This window comes from Elephantulus edwardii, unplaced genomic scaffold (assembly GCF_000299155.1).
Source record: "Elephantulus edwardii isolate Elephantulus edwardi_28Jun2011 unplaced genomic scaffold, EleEdw1.0 scaffold00019, whole genome shotgun sequence".
NCBI lineage: Eukaryota > Metazoa > Chordata > Mammalia > Macroscelidea > Macroscelididae > Elephantulus > Elephantulus edwardii.
This window is the reverse complement of record NW_006399769.1, coordinates 557,827-574,779: the sequence shown is the minus strand read 5'-3', so window position 1 is coordinate 574,779 and position 16,953 is coordinate 557,827. Positions and strand designations below refer to the sequence as shown.

General features: G+C 39.3%; 1 pseudogene and 1 gene segment (V, D, J or C); one reads left to right on the top strand and one right to left on the bottom strand.

Annotated features, from left to right (window-relative positions):
* The first annotated feature begins 4,509 nt into the window (after nt 1-4,509).
* Nucleotides 4,510-4,958, top strand: LOC102870887. The segment is given in 2 exon segments: nt 4,510-4,555; nt 4,642-4,958. Coding segments are annotated over 2 exon segments (363 nt in total).
* A 2,803-nt stretch (nt 4,959-7,761) lies between these two features.
* LOC102870477 overlaps nt 7,762-16,953 on the bottom strand; it is a 12,329-nt pseudogene continuing 3,137 nt past the window's right edge.

Sequence of the window (16,953 nt, the reverse complement as noted above, 5' to 3'; positions counted from 1 at the left end):
TTATTTTTGTGTGCGTGTACCGTCAAATCTGATCTGACTGGTACAGGAGGAGATTGCCCCTCCTTCCCCGGCAGAGCATCTGGTGGATTCAAACCGTGCGCCTCTGGAATTGTAGTTGCAGCTTCTTGCCACTAGGCCACCAGAGCTCCCCTGAAAGAAGGACAACTTGAAGCACTTGCTACAGAAGATCAAAGAATACTGCCTTCAATATGGATTGCATCTCAATGTCAAGAAAAGAAAAATTGTCACTCTTCTCAGAAAAATATTAAATGTATTTACATCTGATGTCTGTCCATTCAAATGGAACGTGCTTCTTTCTCTCTCTCTCTCTCTCTCTTATATCTGGAGGTCAAAATATACTTTTAGTACCTTCATTTTTCTTTTTTGCCTCTCCTTTTGATACACTCTTCCTTCTCCTCACCAGGCCCATTCAGCAAAGCAAACCTTGTTCCTGAATGTTATCATACATTTAACGTTTAAATATATTTTCCTTTAGAACATTTTTTCTCATAATCTGTTCTACTACAGTGTTCATTATCTATCTACTCTTTTCACATTCTTTGCCCATCCCACTCTCATCTGTCCTATTCTATAACAGTGATGTTATGCAGTACTTGACCTTTTGTGACCGGAGTATTTTACAGAGTATAATGTCCTCCAGACTCCCCCATGTTGTGTAATGCTTTATGAGTTTGTTCTTTTTCAGTGTTGCATAATATTCCATTGTGAACACACCATCTTTTTTATACATTCGTTTGTCCTTGGGCTCTTGGGTTGCTTCTATTCTGGAATTTTCTCTTGAATGATCAATGTGTGAATGAGATTCTTACGTGCAAACCTGGCTTCTCCATAATAATTTACCTCACTTTGTATCCTCTGCACTACCTAGTAATACCCTTTTCATTTCAGATCATGTATGCACCTGAGTGGTTTTTCATGATTAAATATTTGACAGACGGAATTGAGTCTTTCTCATTTTTTTTCTTTCTTTCTTTCTTTTTTTTTTTAATCTCATTTGAGACTCCTGGTCTCATTTCTAACATTGACTCACCAAACTTTAGCGTCAGCTATCAGGAAACACTCACTTAAAGATATAACGTCAACACTGATTCCTCTTAGACCTTAGGATTACTGAGCCTTGTGCTACTGTCATGGAACAAGAGCAGGACTATCTCTGAGGCTCCCCAGTGGCCCAACCAGAACTCAGAAAAGGACTCCCTTGCAGAGTAGTGAGCAGCCAGCAGGGGGAGGTCAGGCCCACAGAGCACATGGTGTCCACAAAACAAACTGAAGGGTTGAAATGTGTTTCCTGTAGGGTCTGGCTTTCTTCCTGGGGCTCAACATAATCTTCTCTTTTATGTGCTAACTTTTAGGACAAAAGCTTTTCCTGCAGGTACAGGCCATATATACCCCACATGACCTCTCTATACAGACAGAGAGAAAACCACATCTGAACATGTATGATTTCCTTTTGCTTGTCAAGATGCCCAGTGAGTCCCTAAGAGCTTTGGTCTACTATCTAAATTATGTAGGAAGTATTTCCTTGAATCCAAAAAGAAAGAATTATAAGGCTTACTGAAGCTGGCCTATAAATAAATACTGGCAGTCTATATCCGTCCATTGAAGAATGACATTGTAACTTAATAATTTTCTTTTGTATGGGTTCTAAACAATTTTATGGAGTATAACCTACTGACATTTTTGCTGATTAGAGACACAGTCACTTTTTTCCTGCAAAGTCTGAATTTTCATAAATTGAGGGATTAAAAACTGTGTTTGTTTAGCAAATATGTATTTTTTTCCACATGCCAAACCTAAAAATCTGTCCACACCTAATAAAAAAAAAATTCAAGACCTGACCATGGAGGACATTATGCTGTGTAAAGTATCTCAGTCACAAAAGGACAAATACTGTATGGTGCCACTGCTGTAGAAAGTGACTGACATCAGGGTTGGGATAAGAATGAGAAAAACTGGATAGATTTTGTATACTGAATTGAAACAGATGAGGGAGAGAACAGTTTAAAAGTGATATATGATAGAACATTATGATTATCACAGGAATCCAGATTTAAGGTTGCATAGTGGAGTGCATTGGGCGGGGGGTGAGGGGGGTGGGGGTGTGTGGTGTTGGGGTGGGATGATTGTGTACCAAAGAAGAAGTTTATCTTTTGCTTTTCAAAGAGAGGAGTTATCTGGGGGGTGGGGGGGGCAAAGAAAAAAGTGCAGCAATGAATGAATGAAAAGCCAAAATCTCTGTAAATGTTCATTAAAATTAATAAAATAAAGAAAACAAAGACAAAAACAAAAAACCCAAGACCTCTGTGATTTCACCCCTACTCATCCTCAACCCCTACTACCACTCCTTGACTGAAAGGATCCTCACATTTTTTGCTAGTAATCCTTCTGCTTTTACAATGTAAAGGAAATGGAAAAGATATGGTGAGAACCCTAAAAGACAGTAAAGATAGGCCTGGTACAATGGGGATTAAATTTATAAAACACAATGCATGAGAATAATTGCATGAAACACACTGTGAATGAAGAATAGTGTGAAAGACAGTGTATACAAAGAGTGTAAGCAAATAAATATAAAATATATTTTAAAATGCAGCAAAACAAAAATTACCTACCTCCAGTTATGGCTAACATTGTAAAGAATTGGAATCCCCGAGCACGTCAGTGTGCTCATGAGAAACCTATACATTCACCGGAGGCTGTTATGAGAACAGAGCAAGGAAACATAACATGGTTTAAAATTAAGAAGGGTGTGTGTTCGAGTTGTAATCTTTCTCCAAACCTATTCAATTCGTATGCTAAGCAAACTATTGGAGAAGCTCAAATCTATGAAGAGGAATGTGGCATTAGGATCAAAGAGAGACTCATTAATCACCTGCATTATGCAGATGACACAACTTTCCTTGCTGAAAGTAAGGAGGAGTTCAAACACTTGTTGCAGAAGATCAAAAATAGAGCTTTAAAAAAAAAGTATAGCTTTCAGTATGGATTGTGTCTCAATGTCAGAAAACAAAGATTCTTACCACTGGACTGATAGGCCATATCATGATTGGTGGAGAAAAGATTGAAACTATCAACAGTTTCAGCTTATATTAATCTAGAATCAACACCCTTGGTTCTGTTGTTGTTTCTATGTGCCTTCTAGTTGGGTCTGACTCATAGAGACCCTGTTCAACAGCTCTGATCCCTGCTCTATCTTGAGCCAATTTCATGATCTCTGGCACTCCTATCACCATTGCCCCAGTCCCCAAGTCTGTTCATCTCATCAGGATCTTCCTCTCCTGCACTGTCCCTCCACTCTCATAAGCATGACGTCCCTCTCTAAAAACTGGTCCCTCCTTGCAACATGTCGAAAGTATGTCAGATATAGCCTCAAAATCCGTGCCTCCATGGAGCAGCCTGGTTTATCAACTCCAGAATGGAACTCTTTGTTATCAAAGCAGTGTATTTTCCCAATGCAATTTGTCTTTTGATTTCCTTTGTACTAGCAGTCAGGAAATGAACAGGAAAGTCTCCAATTAGGGAACTCTCCAAATTATTGAGGAGTAACGAAGCCAGTTTGAGGACGAAGGTGTGCGTGATTCAAGTCATGATATTTCTGATTACATGTTATACATCTGAGAGCTGGACAATGAATAAATATGACAGAAGAAAAATTGAAGCTTTTGATTGGAGATGAATGCTGAACATCTATGGACGACCAAAGGAACAAGCAAATGTGTCTTGGGGAGGGTGTAGCCAGAGTGCTCTTTGGAAGCAAAGATAACAAGGCTTTGCCTCACGTACTTTGAGTTTGTTGCTAGGAAAGGCTGATCCTTAGAGAGGAACACAGGGCTTGAAAAGGTAAATGGTTGGCAAAGGAGAAAGGAAGACCCTTGGTCAGGTGGATTGTCATGATAACTGTCACAACGGGCTCTAATGTGTCTGATAGTGTGAGAATGACACAGGGTAGGACAGGGTTCAGATCTCTTCTCCATAGACTCACTATGGGTAGCACCCAGTGGCACCTAACAACAACAATAATAATTCATTCTAAGAGATATACTGGGATGTTATTTTACCATTAACAAATCAGAATTTTTTAAACTCTAACCTTTGAGTCTAGACAGCAATGAATATGGGAGAAAGAACAAGATTATTCTGTTTTCTCTTTTCCCAACCATTTTCTGTGTTCCTCAGTGAGAAGGGATCTCCTCACACAGTAATTCAGGAACTTGTCAGCAACTCATGACCTCAAATAGAACTGATGTCATCAATCAGCTGTGTCATGCATTCTTGCCATCACTGTGTGGTGTCACTGAAATAATTTTAAAGTAAACATATTCCACTCAATTTAAATCTTGTCATATTCTTTGATGAATATGCAAAGAAATGAAGGTCTTCAAGGTTAATATATATATATATGTCTGTGCCCCAAGAACATCAACCCATGATCAGCACCCTCACCCCACCCTGTACACACACAAGCCTTGAGGACACAGCTGTCTCACCATGGACTGGAGCTGGAGAATCATCTTCTTCATCACAGCAGCTACAGGTCAGGGGGTCCCTAGTCCCTGGGAGGAGGACAAGATTGTGAATATCCAGAAGGAATTTCATTAAACCCTTTTGTGTTATCAATAGGTGCCCACTCCCAGGTACAATTGGTGCAGTCTGGACCTGAGTTGTCCAAGCCTGGGGCATCAGTGAAAATTTCCTGCAAGGCTTCTGGATACACCTTCACAAGCTATAATTTGTACTGGATGCAGCAAACCCCAGGACGAAGCTTAGAGTGAATAGGATACATTAATCTTAGTAATGGTGGAACAGGCTACGCACAAAAGTTCCAGGGCAGAATCTCCATGACCAGAGACACATCCACAAGCACAGGCTACATGGAGCTGAGAAATCTGAGCCCTGACGACATGGGCACCTATTACTGTGCAAGAGACGCAGTGTGAAAACCACACCCCGAGTGTGGCAAAAACTCTGACTGAGGATGCAGCTGTGTGTGCAGAGGGGGCAATGATACGTAGACTGCAGGTTGTCTTAAGTTGGGGTTGAGTAGTTTTAAAAATGGAAGAATATCAATGCTTATTAATTCCAGTTAGATGTTGTTGTTATTGTTGTTGTGTACCATCAAGTTGGAATTGACCCATAGCAGCCTCTCCAGCAGGTTTTCAGAGACAGTAAATTGTTTGAGTGGAGATTGCCTTTCTTTTTCCTGTGAAGTGGCTGGTGAATTCAAAGAGCACATTTTTGGGTTGGCAGTGAAATTTCTTACCATAAGGCTAGCAGAGAGGATTTCAAATACACACATTTCTCAAGAGGAAAATTTAGGTGTGTGGTGGGATCATTTGCAATAAAGTCTTCCCATTTATTTTAATCCTAGTTGTAAAACAAGATATGAATTGAGGTGTCAGCCTTGATAGATCGTAAAGTTATGATGTTTGGCAGGATTTCTCTCTGACCTGCTGAGGTCTGTTCTTAAGGAAAACTCTTTTAAGTTATGCACGTTTGGCTTCTGCATTGAGCCTTGAGAAGGAAAGAGAGTTAGCTCCTATAGGTGGTGACAGGGATGTAATATTCTTCATCACCCAACAGGAAATAAAAAATCACTTCTTTTTAAGGTTAAAGACACAGTTGACTTTGTACATCAATCTGAACTCAAAATGTTCAAATTCATGAACTCACTTATATTTGCATGGGTTTTGGTTGTGTTTTTTTTAATATGTAGACAGATACATCACTGACTTTGTCCTGTAATCTACAGTTAATTCATTACAGTACATAGAATCCATACAGGTTTTAAAGGGATAAACTGAGACAAAAGTAGTAACATGTTACTAATGACAATGATCTGATGAAAACATGTGCTTGAAGTATGGTCTCCCTCAGGGAGGTGAGAACTGGGGAAATACAAGGTGCTTTCAACTGGATAAAAAACAGTTAAATTCCACGGTGCCAGTCCCTTCTTTGCAAACTGAATATTCTACCAAAAACTGGCTTTGACCTCCCTTTTGTAAATGGTTTTTCTGTTGCCTCATCGAGGTGTGGACCCCCAATGCCTTCTATGATTCAGTACTGCCATCCTTTGAAGCCTCTGCTTCCATCCCACAAGCCCTGGAATCCTTGACTGCCTTCTCTTGGCCCCATAGAGGTTTATACTCTTCTACCTGTCCCTCCAACTTTGGATGCTCAGTGGCCATAGAGAGATAGATTCCAGTGCCAAGAGTGATGTCATTCCCCCACCCCCATATTTCTGTTATTACTGCAGTAGGGACATCCAACTTTTCCTTGAGGAAGATCATCCCCTCCATTTTGGAATCAGTATCTTTGCCCAGCTGCTCTGTAAGCTCTTTCCAAACACAGCTGATTTTTCAAATATCAATTAAGCATTCTAAGTTCAAGGCCATAACGCCCACATCCACGCTGACCAAGCAGCACTTTTCAATCATTGTAGCTTTTGAAATGGGGTTTAGTGTGCTTCCACCAGGGCTTCCAGAGATCATTCCCATTGAAGAGTTTCTCAGCTGATGGCTTAAAGGGATTTACGGCTTAGGAGGCATGGAGTCCGCATACCTGATGGCACCTTCGTTGGAAGCTTTTATTATTTTTGTTGTTGTTTTTGTTGTTATGTGCCATCGAGTCATTTGCTACTCATAGCTACCCTGTGTACAAGAGCTCTAAATGCTTTGCTATCCTTTGCCAACCTAGCCATCTCAAATGCACTTATTCCTACTACTCCAATCACAAAATCAATCCATCTCATCGAAGGTCTTCCTCTCCTTCGCCGCCCCTCCAATCTGCCAAACATGATGTCCCTCTCCAAGGACCAGTCCCTCCTTGCAACATGCCCAAAGTTTGTCAGATGAAGCTTCAGAATCCTTGACTCCAAGGGGGCATTCCGGCTTCACTTTCTCCAGAACAAACCTGTTTGTTCTCCTAGCAGTACATGGTATATTCAACACTCTTCTCCAGCACCAAAGCTCAAAGGCATCAGTTCTCTTTCTATCAACCCTATTCACTGTTCAACTCTCTGATGCATAGCACATGATTGCGAAGATTATAGCCCGGATCAGTCCCATCTTAGTCTCCAGCCTGACATCGTTGCTCTTCAGTACTCTTGAGAGTTGCCTCACAGCTGACTTTCCCAATGCAATTTGTCTCTTGATTTCGTGGCTGCTGTTACCAATAGTGTTGATTGTGGAGCCAAGCAAACTAAAACTATTAACTATCTTAATATCTTCACCATCCATTTTGATGCTGCCAATTGGCCCAGTGGTGAGAATCTTTGTTTTCTTGATGTTGAGATTCAATCCATATTGAAGACTTCAGTCCTTGACCTTCTGCAGCAAGCGCTTCAGGTCCTCCTCAGTTTCAGCAACCAGGGTTGTGTCATCTGCATAACGCAGGTTGTTGATGATTCTTCCACCAATCCTGATGCCACATTCCTCTTCATACAGCCCAGCGTCTCAGATGATCTGTTCTACAAACAGATTGAAAATGTACGGAGACAAAATATATCTCTGACGGACCTTCTTTTTTATTTTGAACCATGTAGTGTCTCCTTGCTCTGTTCTGACGACTGCCTCTTGGTCCAAGTATAGGTTTCGCATTAGCACAATCAAATGTTCTGGGATTCAAGATAAACTTATTCATTTAAATTTAACTCCCACCTATTTGCTTCATATGTGCCAATAAATATTCTTCCTTGTCCTGATAAAAACAGATAAAATCTTCTGTCCATCCAACTCTATTGGTTCACTCAGAACAATGAATGTAGGATTTCACATCCTTTGGTGGAGAGCTTTGTCCAACCAGATCAAATTCAGGGATCTCTAATCCACATGCAGAAACATTAGCTATAAACAAAATGCCAAGATCATCAATTTTAAAACCTTTCAGGATGATTTCCCTTTGCTTCTGTGGATTGTCTCCATGCAATGATTAGAAACTCTGCTTGTTGGATGCTTCCTGGGACAGATCTTAAGCTTCCATCTTGGTTTCATAGAAGATAATCATGTGCCCATGATAACCACTGTACACCTAGATAGCATCTCCAATGACCTCCTCCCTGTGAATCCAACGACCCTTGATAACCACATGCTGCACAGTTATTGCCGTTTTCTGAGTCTCTTTACTTAGCAGGTCCACCTGCCTATATGTAGGTTTCATGTTGGTAATGGTAATGTGTTTCTCAGCAACATTAAATCCTCGATGTATTAAAAGGCAAGTTGCAGAATAAGTGATGATTGGGGATTGTGTTTTGAATGTTTCTTGTATGTCACTTTCTCTTCTGCAGATCTTCCTGAAGTCTCTCAGTCAAGGGGATGGCAAAGAAGAATGTCTTCCAAACTCCAGTCTATGCCTGTGCAATTAAGTCTTTTCCACCATAGACCTGATGAACCATCTTCACTTGTGTAGGAAAGAGAAAGTTCACTCCTCAGGTTTTGAGAAGTTCAGCAGTCACTTCAGAGACAGGAAAACTGGAGTAAGCTCCTCCTTTTTGTTGCACTGGTATTTCCTGTTACAGTTCGCTGTTACTGTCTTCACATGTGGATTCATAGGTGTTAGGGGCAGGTTCAGAATTAGGGAGTCTCTCCTTTCATTGCCTTTTCCTTCATTAATTTCTTAGATTTAGAAGCATGCATTTCTTCTCAGAAGTTTTCCCATTTTTTTAAGTTTAAAAAAATTTTAAGACATGATTTGATCTTCAAATGATAGTTTCTACTTATTACACTTTTGATTTTAGGAGAAATACTGCCATATTGAGATCACTCCTCTTTCTTTTTTATCTTTTTATATTTGGGAGAATTTATTTCAACTTCAGAAGGCTCTGCTTTCTTTTTCATCTTTTAAAGTTTGGGAGAAATAATGTCTTCTTTCTCTTCTGGTAAATATTCAGTCTTAGTAGACTTTGACTTCTCTTTCTTAACTTTCTTCTCATTGTGTTTTTTTTTATGTCTCACATTTTCTCATGGCCACATCTCATTCCAAAGTGGTTTCAGTAAAGAGTTTCTCCAGTCTCACTCAGCACCATCTTGGGAACATTTTCCAGCTCTTCAACTAAGTGAAGGGGAAGTGATAAGCTTTACATTTTCATTTTTCTTCCTAATAAATTCTCTGTGACAAAGTTGACAAGGTCTGTTAATGACTTACTCTATTTGTTTTTCAGAACATATATTAACCTATTTTTTCCCCTTCTCCTTTAGCACTTGGAAGTCAAAGTGAGAAGCTTTTTGTGTCTGTTACCATCATTATTTAAGCACACACACACACACACACACACACTTTTTTGTTGTTATCTGTTATATCTCACAGCAAATCATGACAGTACAGAATTACTTTAAAGGCTTTTTGGGACTTTTATTTTTTTTTGTTTGTTTTGCATAAACAGATTTCTAGCCTAGCAATTGACAATGGGGCCACCAGAGCTATTATAGTTTTACTATTGTTGTTTGTAACTTTCTGACATCTACCTCTCCAGTGCATTTTCAGAGTCAGTAAAACTCATGGGAGGAGATTACCCATCTTTTTTCCACAGAGCACCTGGTGGATTTGAACTGGGTGCCTTCATGTTGACAGCACAGATTCTTACTACTAGACATCTAGAGCTCCCTGAATGACATTGCTTTTGTTGTTGTTGTTGTCTACAATCAATTCAGAACTGACACATAGCTGACCCTCCAGTGAGTTTTGTTTTAATTTAGGTTATTTATTTTTCATTTCAATGAACATCTACAGAGATTTTGGGATTCCATTCATCCATTCATTCATTGTTGCACCCTTCTCCCCGCACAAACCCCTCCCCCCCCCTTTTGCTCCTCTCCTTGAAAAGCAAAAGAAAAACTCCCTCATTGGTACACAATTCCCCCCCCGTACCTCCCCAAACCCCACCCCCTACCCCCAAATATAATCCACTCTGTAACCCTCATTGCATACTCCTACGATAAAAATAATGCCCTAAAATATAGTACTTTTAGACTATTCTCTCCCCCATAGACTTCAATGCCTTAGGGACAGGTAATCACAGAGCAGGAGATTGCCTACCCTTCTCCAGCGGAGCAGCTGGTTGACTCACACTATGTGCCTTTGGGATTGCAGTGCAGCATTTTGCCAGCAGGCCACCAGAACTCCTTGACAGTAGAAATGAAACAATAAGACTAACGTGGGACACCTTTAGAGAAATAACATGTGCCTCATTGGAAACCCAGAAAAGGAAGAATTAAGTAAAAACACTGAAAAGGTTGTAGAAAAATTACTAAAGGAAAACTTTCCAGGCATAGTGAAGAATGAGAGACTATCTATTCAAGAAGCTCAAGGAACAACATATAGACTAGTCTCCAAAAGAAAAACATCAAGACATATCACAGTTAAATTTTCCAGAACCAAAGATAAGGAGAGAATCCTTAAAGCAGCAAAGGAGAAACAAAGAGTAACCTATAAGGGAGAACAGATAAGATTAAGTGCCGATTTCTCAGCAGAAACCATGCAAACAAGAAAAGAGTAGAAGAACATATATCAAACACTCAAAGAACACAACTGTCAAACAACTGCACCAAGCAAAATTTCCATCAATATGAAAGACAGATCAAGAAACTCCCAGAAAAGCAGAACCTAAGAGAGTTTCTAAAACCAAGACCAGCATTGCAGGAAAGACTCAGAGATGTCTTTTTTACAGACGTACCATAGAAAGCTGCATGGTCCAAAGTAACTAGCAAAGTCACCAAAAAGAACTCACCACAATGTTAGCAATAAAACCAAGCCTCTCAATAGTCACATTTTATCTCTGATAAAATAAATGTTGTTGTTGTTAAGTGCCATTGAATCGCAGGTGACTCATAGCGACCCTATGAAGGAGAGTCCTCAGCGCATGGGTGTCTCTCATCCTCTCTCCGGTTCATAGGGTTTCCGGAGGCAAGCTATTATGGAAGTGGATGAAGCTATTATTGACACAGTGGCTGTGACAATGGATTCTTGTATATCAGGGACATGGATCACTCTTGATATGGAAGAGTCCATGACTCCTGTTTATAGGGTCACTAAGAACACTTGATTGTTCTAATGTGAAACCTATACTTGGTCCAAGAGGCAGTCATCAGAACAGAGCAAGGAAAAACTGCATGTTTAAAAATTGGGAAAGGTGTACGCCAGGGATGTGTCCTGCCTCTGTACCTTTTCAACCTGTATGCAGAATAGATTATCCGAGAAGCTGGTCTCTATGAGGAGAAGTCTGGCGTCAGAATTTGTGGAAAGTCTATTAACAATCTGTGTTATGCAGATGAAACAACCCTGCTTGCTGAAACTGAGGAGGACCTGATGCACTTGCTGCAGAGGGTTAAAGACTGCAGCCTTCAGTATGGATTGAGGCTCTATGTCAAGAAGTCAAAGATTCTCACCACTGGGCCAATTGGCAGCATCAGGATGGATGGTGAAGAGACTGAGATTGTTCACAGCTTTAGTCTACTTGGCTGCATGGTCAACACTCTTGGCACCAGTAGCCAGGAAATAAAAAAAACATATTGCTATGGGAAAGTCTGCTGTTGGGGACCTCTTCAAGGTACTTGAGAACAATGTATCACTCTGGAGACTAAGGTGCATCTGATACAGGGTACGGTCTTTGCAATCACTTGTTATGCATCAGAGAGTTGGATAATAACTATGGAGGACAGAAGGAGAATTGATGCCTTTGAGTGGTGGTCCTGCAGGAGAGTATTGAAGTACCATGAATTTCCAAGAATATAAACAGATTCAACCTGGAGAGGGTTAAACCAGGCTTCTCCTTGGATGCAAGGATTCTGAGGCTTCGTCTGACATACTTTGGACATGTTGTAAGGAGGCACAGGTCCTTGGAGAGGGACATCATCCTTGAGAAAGTGGAGGGACAGCACATTAGGGGAAGACCCTCTATAAGGTGGATTGATTCGGTGACTGGGGTAATTGGGGTGGGTGTGTCAGAGAGAGTGGGATTGGCACAGAATAGAGCAGAGTTTAGGGCTGTTGTACATAGGGTTGCTATGAGTCATAAGTGACTCGATGGCACATAACAACAATAATAACAAGAGTCATGGTCAATTTGAGGGCACCTAAAAAAATCCCAACAGCAGTGTGAGGTAAAGCTGCTGGGATCTGGGGTGGGGGGCAAGCTGGCCTCAATAGGGGTCTCTGAAATGCTTCTGTGCAGCCCATCTGGATTCACTTATTAATAGGTATTACACGATTTAGATTCACCAGGCCAGGGTACAAGAAATTAGCTGGACTATTGGGACTGAATCTCAGCTAACAATGAGTAGTGGTAACATTTATTATGCAGACTCCGTGAAGAGTCGATTCTCAATGCATACACAGGGCCAAGAAAATCTACACCTGCAGATGTGCATTTAGAACCAAGGACACCATCCTTCCTGTATAACTGGGCAAGAGACATAGTGAGGGGAAGTCAGTCTGAGTTCAGCCACAAACCGTCCTGGAGGAAGAGCCAAGATCACAGGACTTAGACCCAAGAGCAGGTTTAGATATTACTTTAAGACCTGTCTCCTGTTGTGGTCTGTGGATTCTTCTCTATCTTGCAGAATAACCAGAAAAATCTTCCTTTTTTATGATTATATGCTGACTTATAATGATGCCTAATTCAAACATCATACTGTATCAGGAGAAACATTATTTCATGCAGAAAAACAGGCTTTGGAGTTTATGGAGAAAGCTTATGCAAAAGCTTGTAGAAGAAAATAGACTCTGCCAGAATCCTTAGCTTCAGCATTTGATGAAGCTGAGGGATATCTTGGAGTTCTTTTCCAGTCAGAACCAAGGCAGACAGAGTCCCTGGTTAGTTAAAAGGACTTTTGTTTGAACCCATTCAGTGATGTCTTGGGAGAGAGACTTAGTGATTTGTTGCTGAAATGTCAGACTCAGGATAGACATCTCAGTGAAATTTTTCAGTTAGGATAATGTTGGAGATTATCAACAAGGAGGCATGTAGGTCATGGTCACTAAAATCTAAAAGCAGGGGGAAAATCACATCAGATCCTCTTCCTCTCAAAGATTTCTATGCTTCACTATCAGAACTGGTTTAATTTTCTCCTAATACATTTTGTTTTCTTCCTCTCTAGTTCTAACATTTTCCCATCAATTTCCCATATTGTGGTGGTCCATATGTTGCTGTGATGCAGGAACCCATGTCACCAGTACTGGAAGCACCAGCAAGGTCATCTGTAGTAGACGACTTTCAGCACAACTTCAAGTCTATTTAAACTAAAAATCAAGACTATCCTTTCTGAAGTAATGTCAGTTTTCAGACTAAGGCTAGCACATCACCAAACATGGACTTCCAATGGCTCCATATGCACATGAGAGTTAAGCAATGAATAAGTAAATATCAGGTAGAATCGATGTTTTGGGTCCTGATGTCAAAGAAAAATTGAATATATTGTACACTTTAAAAAGAAATAATAAATTTCTCTTCAAATAAGTAAAACCACGGTTCTCCTTTGAAGCAAGGATGGTGAGATTTCACCTCACATCCTTTGGCCCTGTTGTCAGACAAGGCCAGTCATTTGAAAAGGACATTTTGCTTGGTCAGCAAAAGACCAGTATAAGAAAGGAAGTGTCTTTATCAGACTCCAACTTTAGACTCCAGAGTAACTCAACAATGGGTTTTAGTACAAAGGAAATTGTGAGTATGGTGCGGGATCAGGCAGGGTTTCTTTCTTTTCTACTTACTGTACATGTATGGATTGGATGCACCTTGATGTCGTCTAACCATAAAATCCATACACTATGTATTTAAGTGTGTAATGGTACTTGAGTTAATGTCTATAAGCCTTTGATTATTATACTGTCCACACATTTTTATGCATGGTTCTTCTGTATCCATGTATGCATGGTTTTCACAAAACTTGTTTAGTATAGATTTGCAATCATGTATATGATGTAGCATGTGCACGAGTATGTGTATGTGGATACGTATTTGTATGTGTAGTTTCCCAAAATTTGTCCTATTGTGAATATAAATAAGATTTTAGGGTTTATGTATGAGTTTTCCTAACTTAAAATTAACATAAAATATAAACATTTGATTGATTTTGTGAAATTTGCCTCCAAGAATTCATGTATTTTATTTTATTTTATTTATTGTTTGCATACAAATTTCATATAAATTGGTATTCACATTATTTTTAATTTACATTGTTTTAATACAATTATTCTCATGCATTATGTCTCATAAAATTAATCATCATTAGATGATACAAAATAGTATCCTGTCGTTTCAGGGCCATCAGATGTTTTCCATTTCCTTTACCCCCTCCGTCTACCTACCAAATTGTGCAAACCTGTGATTTTTGCCTCTATTCATCCCCACCCCTTCCCTACTTGAGCCTCCATACTTTAGGAATCATTCCTTTAATTTTTACAAAAACTGTCTTAGCCAGTAATATCCTTATGAATGTAAGTTAGTGACTTGGCATAATTCTTTTCAGTCTCTCCCAAGTTATGTAGTAATTTCAAAGTCATTGCTCCTAAGCGTTGAGTAATATTCCATTATGGGAGTGGACCACAATTTCTCAAGCCATTCTGTTGTGATTGAACATTTGAGCTATTTACATGTTCTTGTGATTATGAATAATGTTACTATGAGCATTGGTGTACAAATCTCTGTTTGTGTCTCAGTTCTAATTTCCTTGTTCCTGGTAGTGGAATAGTTGGGTCATACAGAGTTTCAATGTTCAAGTTTGTTGAGAAAATGCCAAATTGCCTTCCAGAATGGTTGCACCATTTTATAATCCCTCCAACAATATAAGAGTTCCTACTTCTCCATATCCTCTTTAATATTATTGCCCTGCTAAACTTTGTCATTGTTACTGATGTAAGATGGTATCTCATCGTAGTTTTGATTTCTATCTCTTATTTCCAGTGATTTTGAGCATTTCTCTATGTGTCTGTTTTCCATCCAAATGTCTTCATCTGTGAAAAGTCTTTTCATGTTTTCAGTCCATTTTGTAACTGAGTTATCAGTCTTTTTTTTCAAGGGACCCAGGAGTATTCTGTAAACTATTGTTTTGAGAGCCTTGTCTGAGATAGTACTACCAAATGTTTTTTGTTTTGTTTTTTCCCCAGTTGATACATTTTCTTTTCACTCTATTGGGAAAAGTTTTGACGAACACAGGGATTTAACCTTTATAAGGTCCCATTCATCAATTTTATCCTCTTCAAATAGTGCATTTATGGCTGTATTTGTCAACCTCTTCATACCATAGACTGGGCTTTCTAAGCTTGTACACGGTTTATATCTTATAAACGTTATGATTTTCGCCTTTACTAACAAATCTCTGATCCATGTTGAGTTGATTTCCGTAGACAGATCTTCTGTATTTCTAGTTCGGTTCACTCCCAAGTACCTAGGTAAATGGCTGGCTATTTAAAAGTTGGTTGGGGCAATGAATTCTCTTTGTGATTTACTTCCTGATAATTTTCAATAAAGACTGAGAGAAACATGACTTGGGGTCTTCAGTCGAGAACTGCTGGCCCCCTGTTTTATGCTCTCTGCTCTGTCTATAAAAAAAACAAAAAAACAAAACAAAACAAAAAACAAACAAACAAACAAACAAAAAACCAGTTGGTTGGGCCTGAGGGCCTAATGTTTTTTTAATTTTTATTTTGGAGAAACATCTTTCTAAGTTGTGCGCACTCCTCTGTCAATTTACTGCACTAAGATAATCTGGGTTTACTGTGATGATGAACCTTGTGCCACTAGAGGTAAATGTCATAATTGCTGCCCATGGTGGATAGTGTTTAGTGGAGCTCACAGTTCATGACAGGCTTGAAGCAGGAATGATATCCACTTCCTAAACCACATTCAGCTGGAGACTTTGTGAAGTTTGATAAACAATGGGAGTTATAGAAATGCTTCAGGCCTTTTGTTCATAGGGTCGCTATGAGTCATGCTCAACTCCACAGCAATCAATAAAACAATTTTTTTATTTTATTATTTTTGTGTGAGTGTACCGTCAAATCAGATCTTACTGGTACAGGAGGAGATTGTCCCTCCTTCCCCGGCAAAGCATCTGGTGGATTCAAACCATGCGCCTCTGGGATTGTAGTTGCAGCTCCTTGCCACTAGGCCACCAGAGCTCCCCTAACAAAACAATTTTAAAGAGTATTGTTTCTTGGTTTCCTTCTCTGACTTCTCTTTTTTACTCACCCAAATAAATTTTTCATTAGCTCTGGCCATTTGTTTTTGTGGAGTCATTTTCTGCATATACTATCATAGCATCTGTATATACTGACAGCTTAGCCATCTCTTTGCCTAGCTGGATTTTTTCAATTTCCTTCTCTTGTCATATTGCCTTGGTAAGTACTTTCAGTACAATATTGAATAGACGTGTTGACAGTGAGCATCTTTGTCTTGTCCCTGTTCAAATTAAAATGTTTTTAGTTTTTCTTTATTGAGAATGATATTGGCTCTTGGTTTTGCATATATGCTTTCCATCATGTTGAGGAAATTCTCTTATATTCTTATTTTGCTCTGTGCCTTAATCAGGAAGAGATGTTGGATTTTGTCAAACTCCTTTACTGCATCAATTGCTCCTATCATAGAGTTTTTGTTATTTGTTTTGTAATGTGAATGACTTTGTTTTTCTTAAGTTGAACTATCTTTGGATATCTGGAACATATCTGGTCATAATGAATCCTTTTTTTCATTTGCTCTTGGAATCTATTGGTGAAGATTTTGCTAACGACTTTTGTATCTATGTTCATGGGAGATATTGATTTGCAGTTTTTCTTTTTTTTGGTAACATCTTGCCTGTTTTTAGTATTTTGATTATGCTTGTTTCCTCCATGAATTCTTAATGTTTTAAGGTTATTAGTCTCTAGAATTTTAAGCACAGTAAGTACAACATTCACTTAGTTTCCTTCCAATTTTTTTAGTCATTTAAATATTCGTTGAAAAATTGG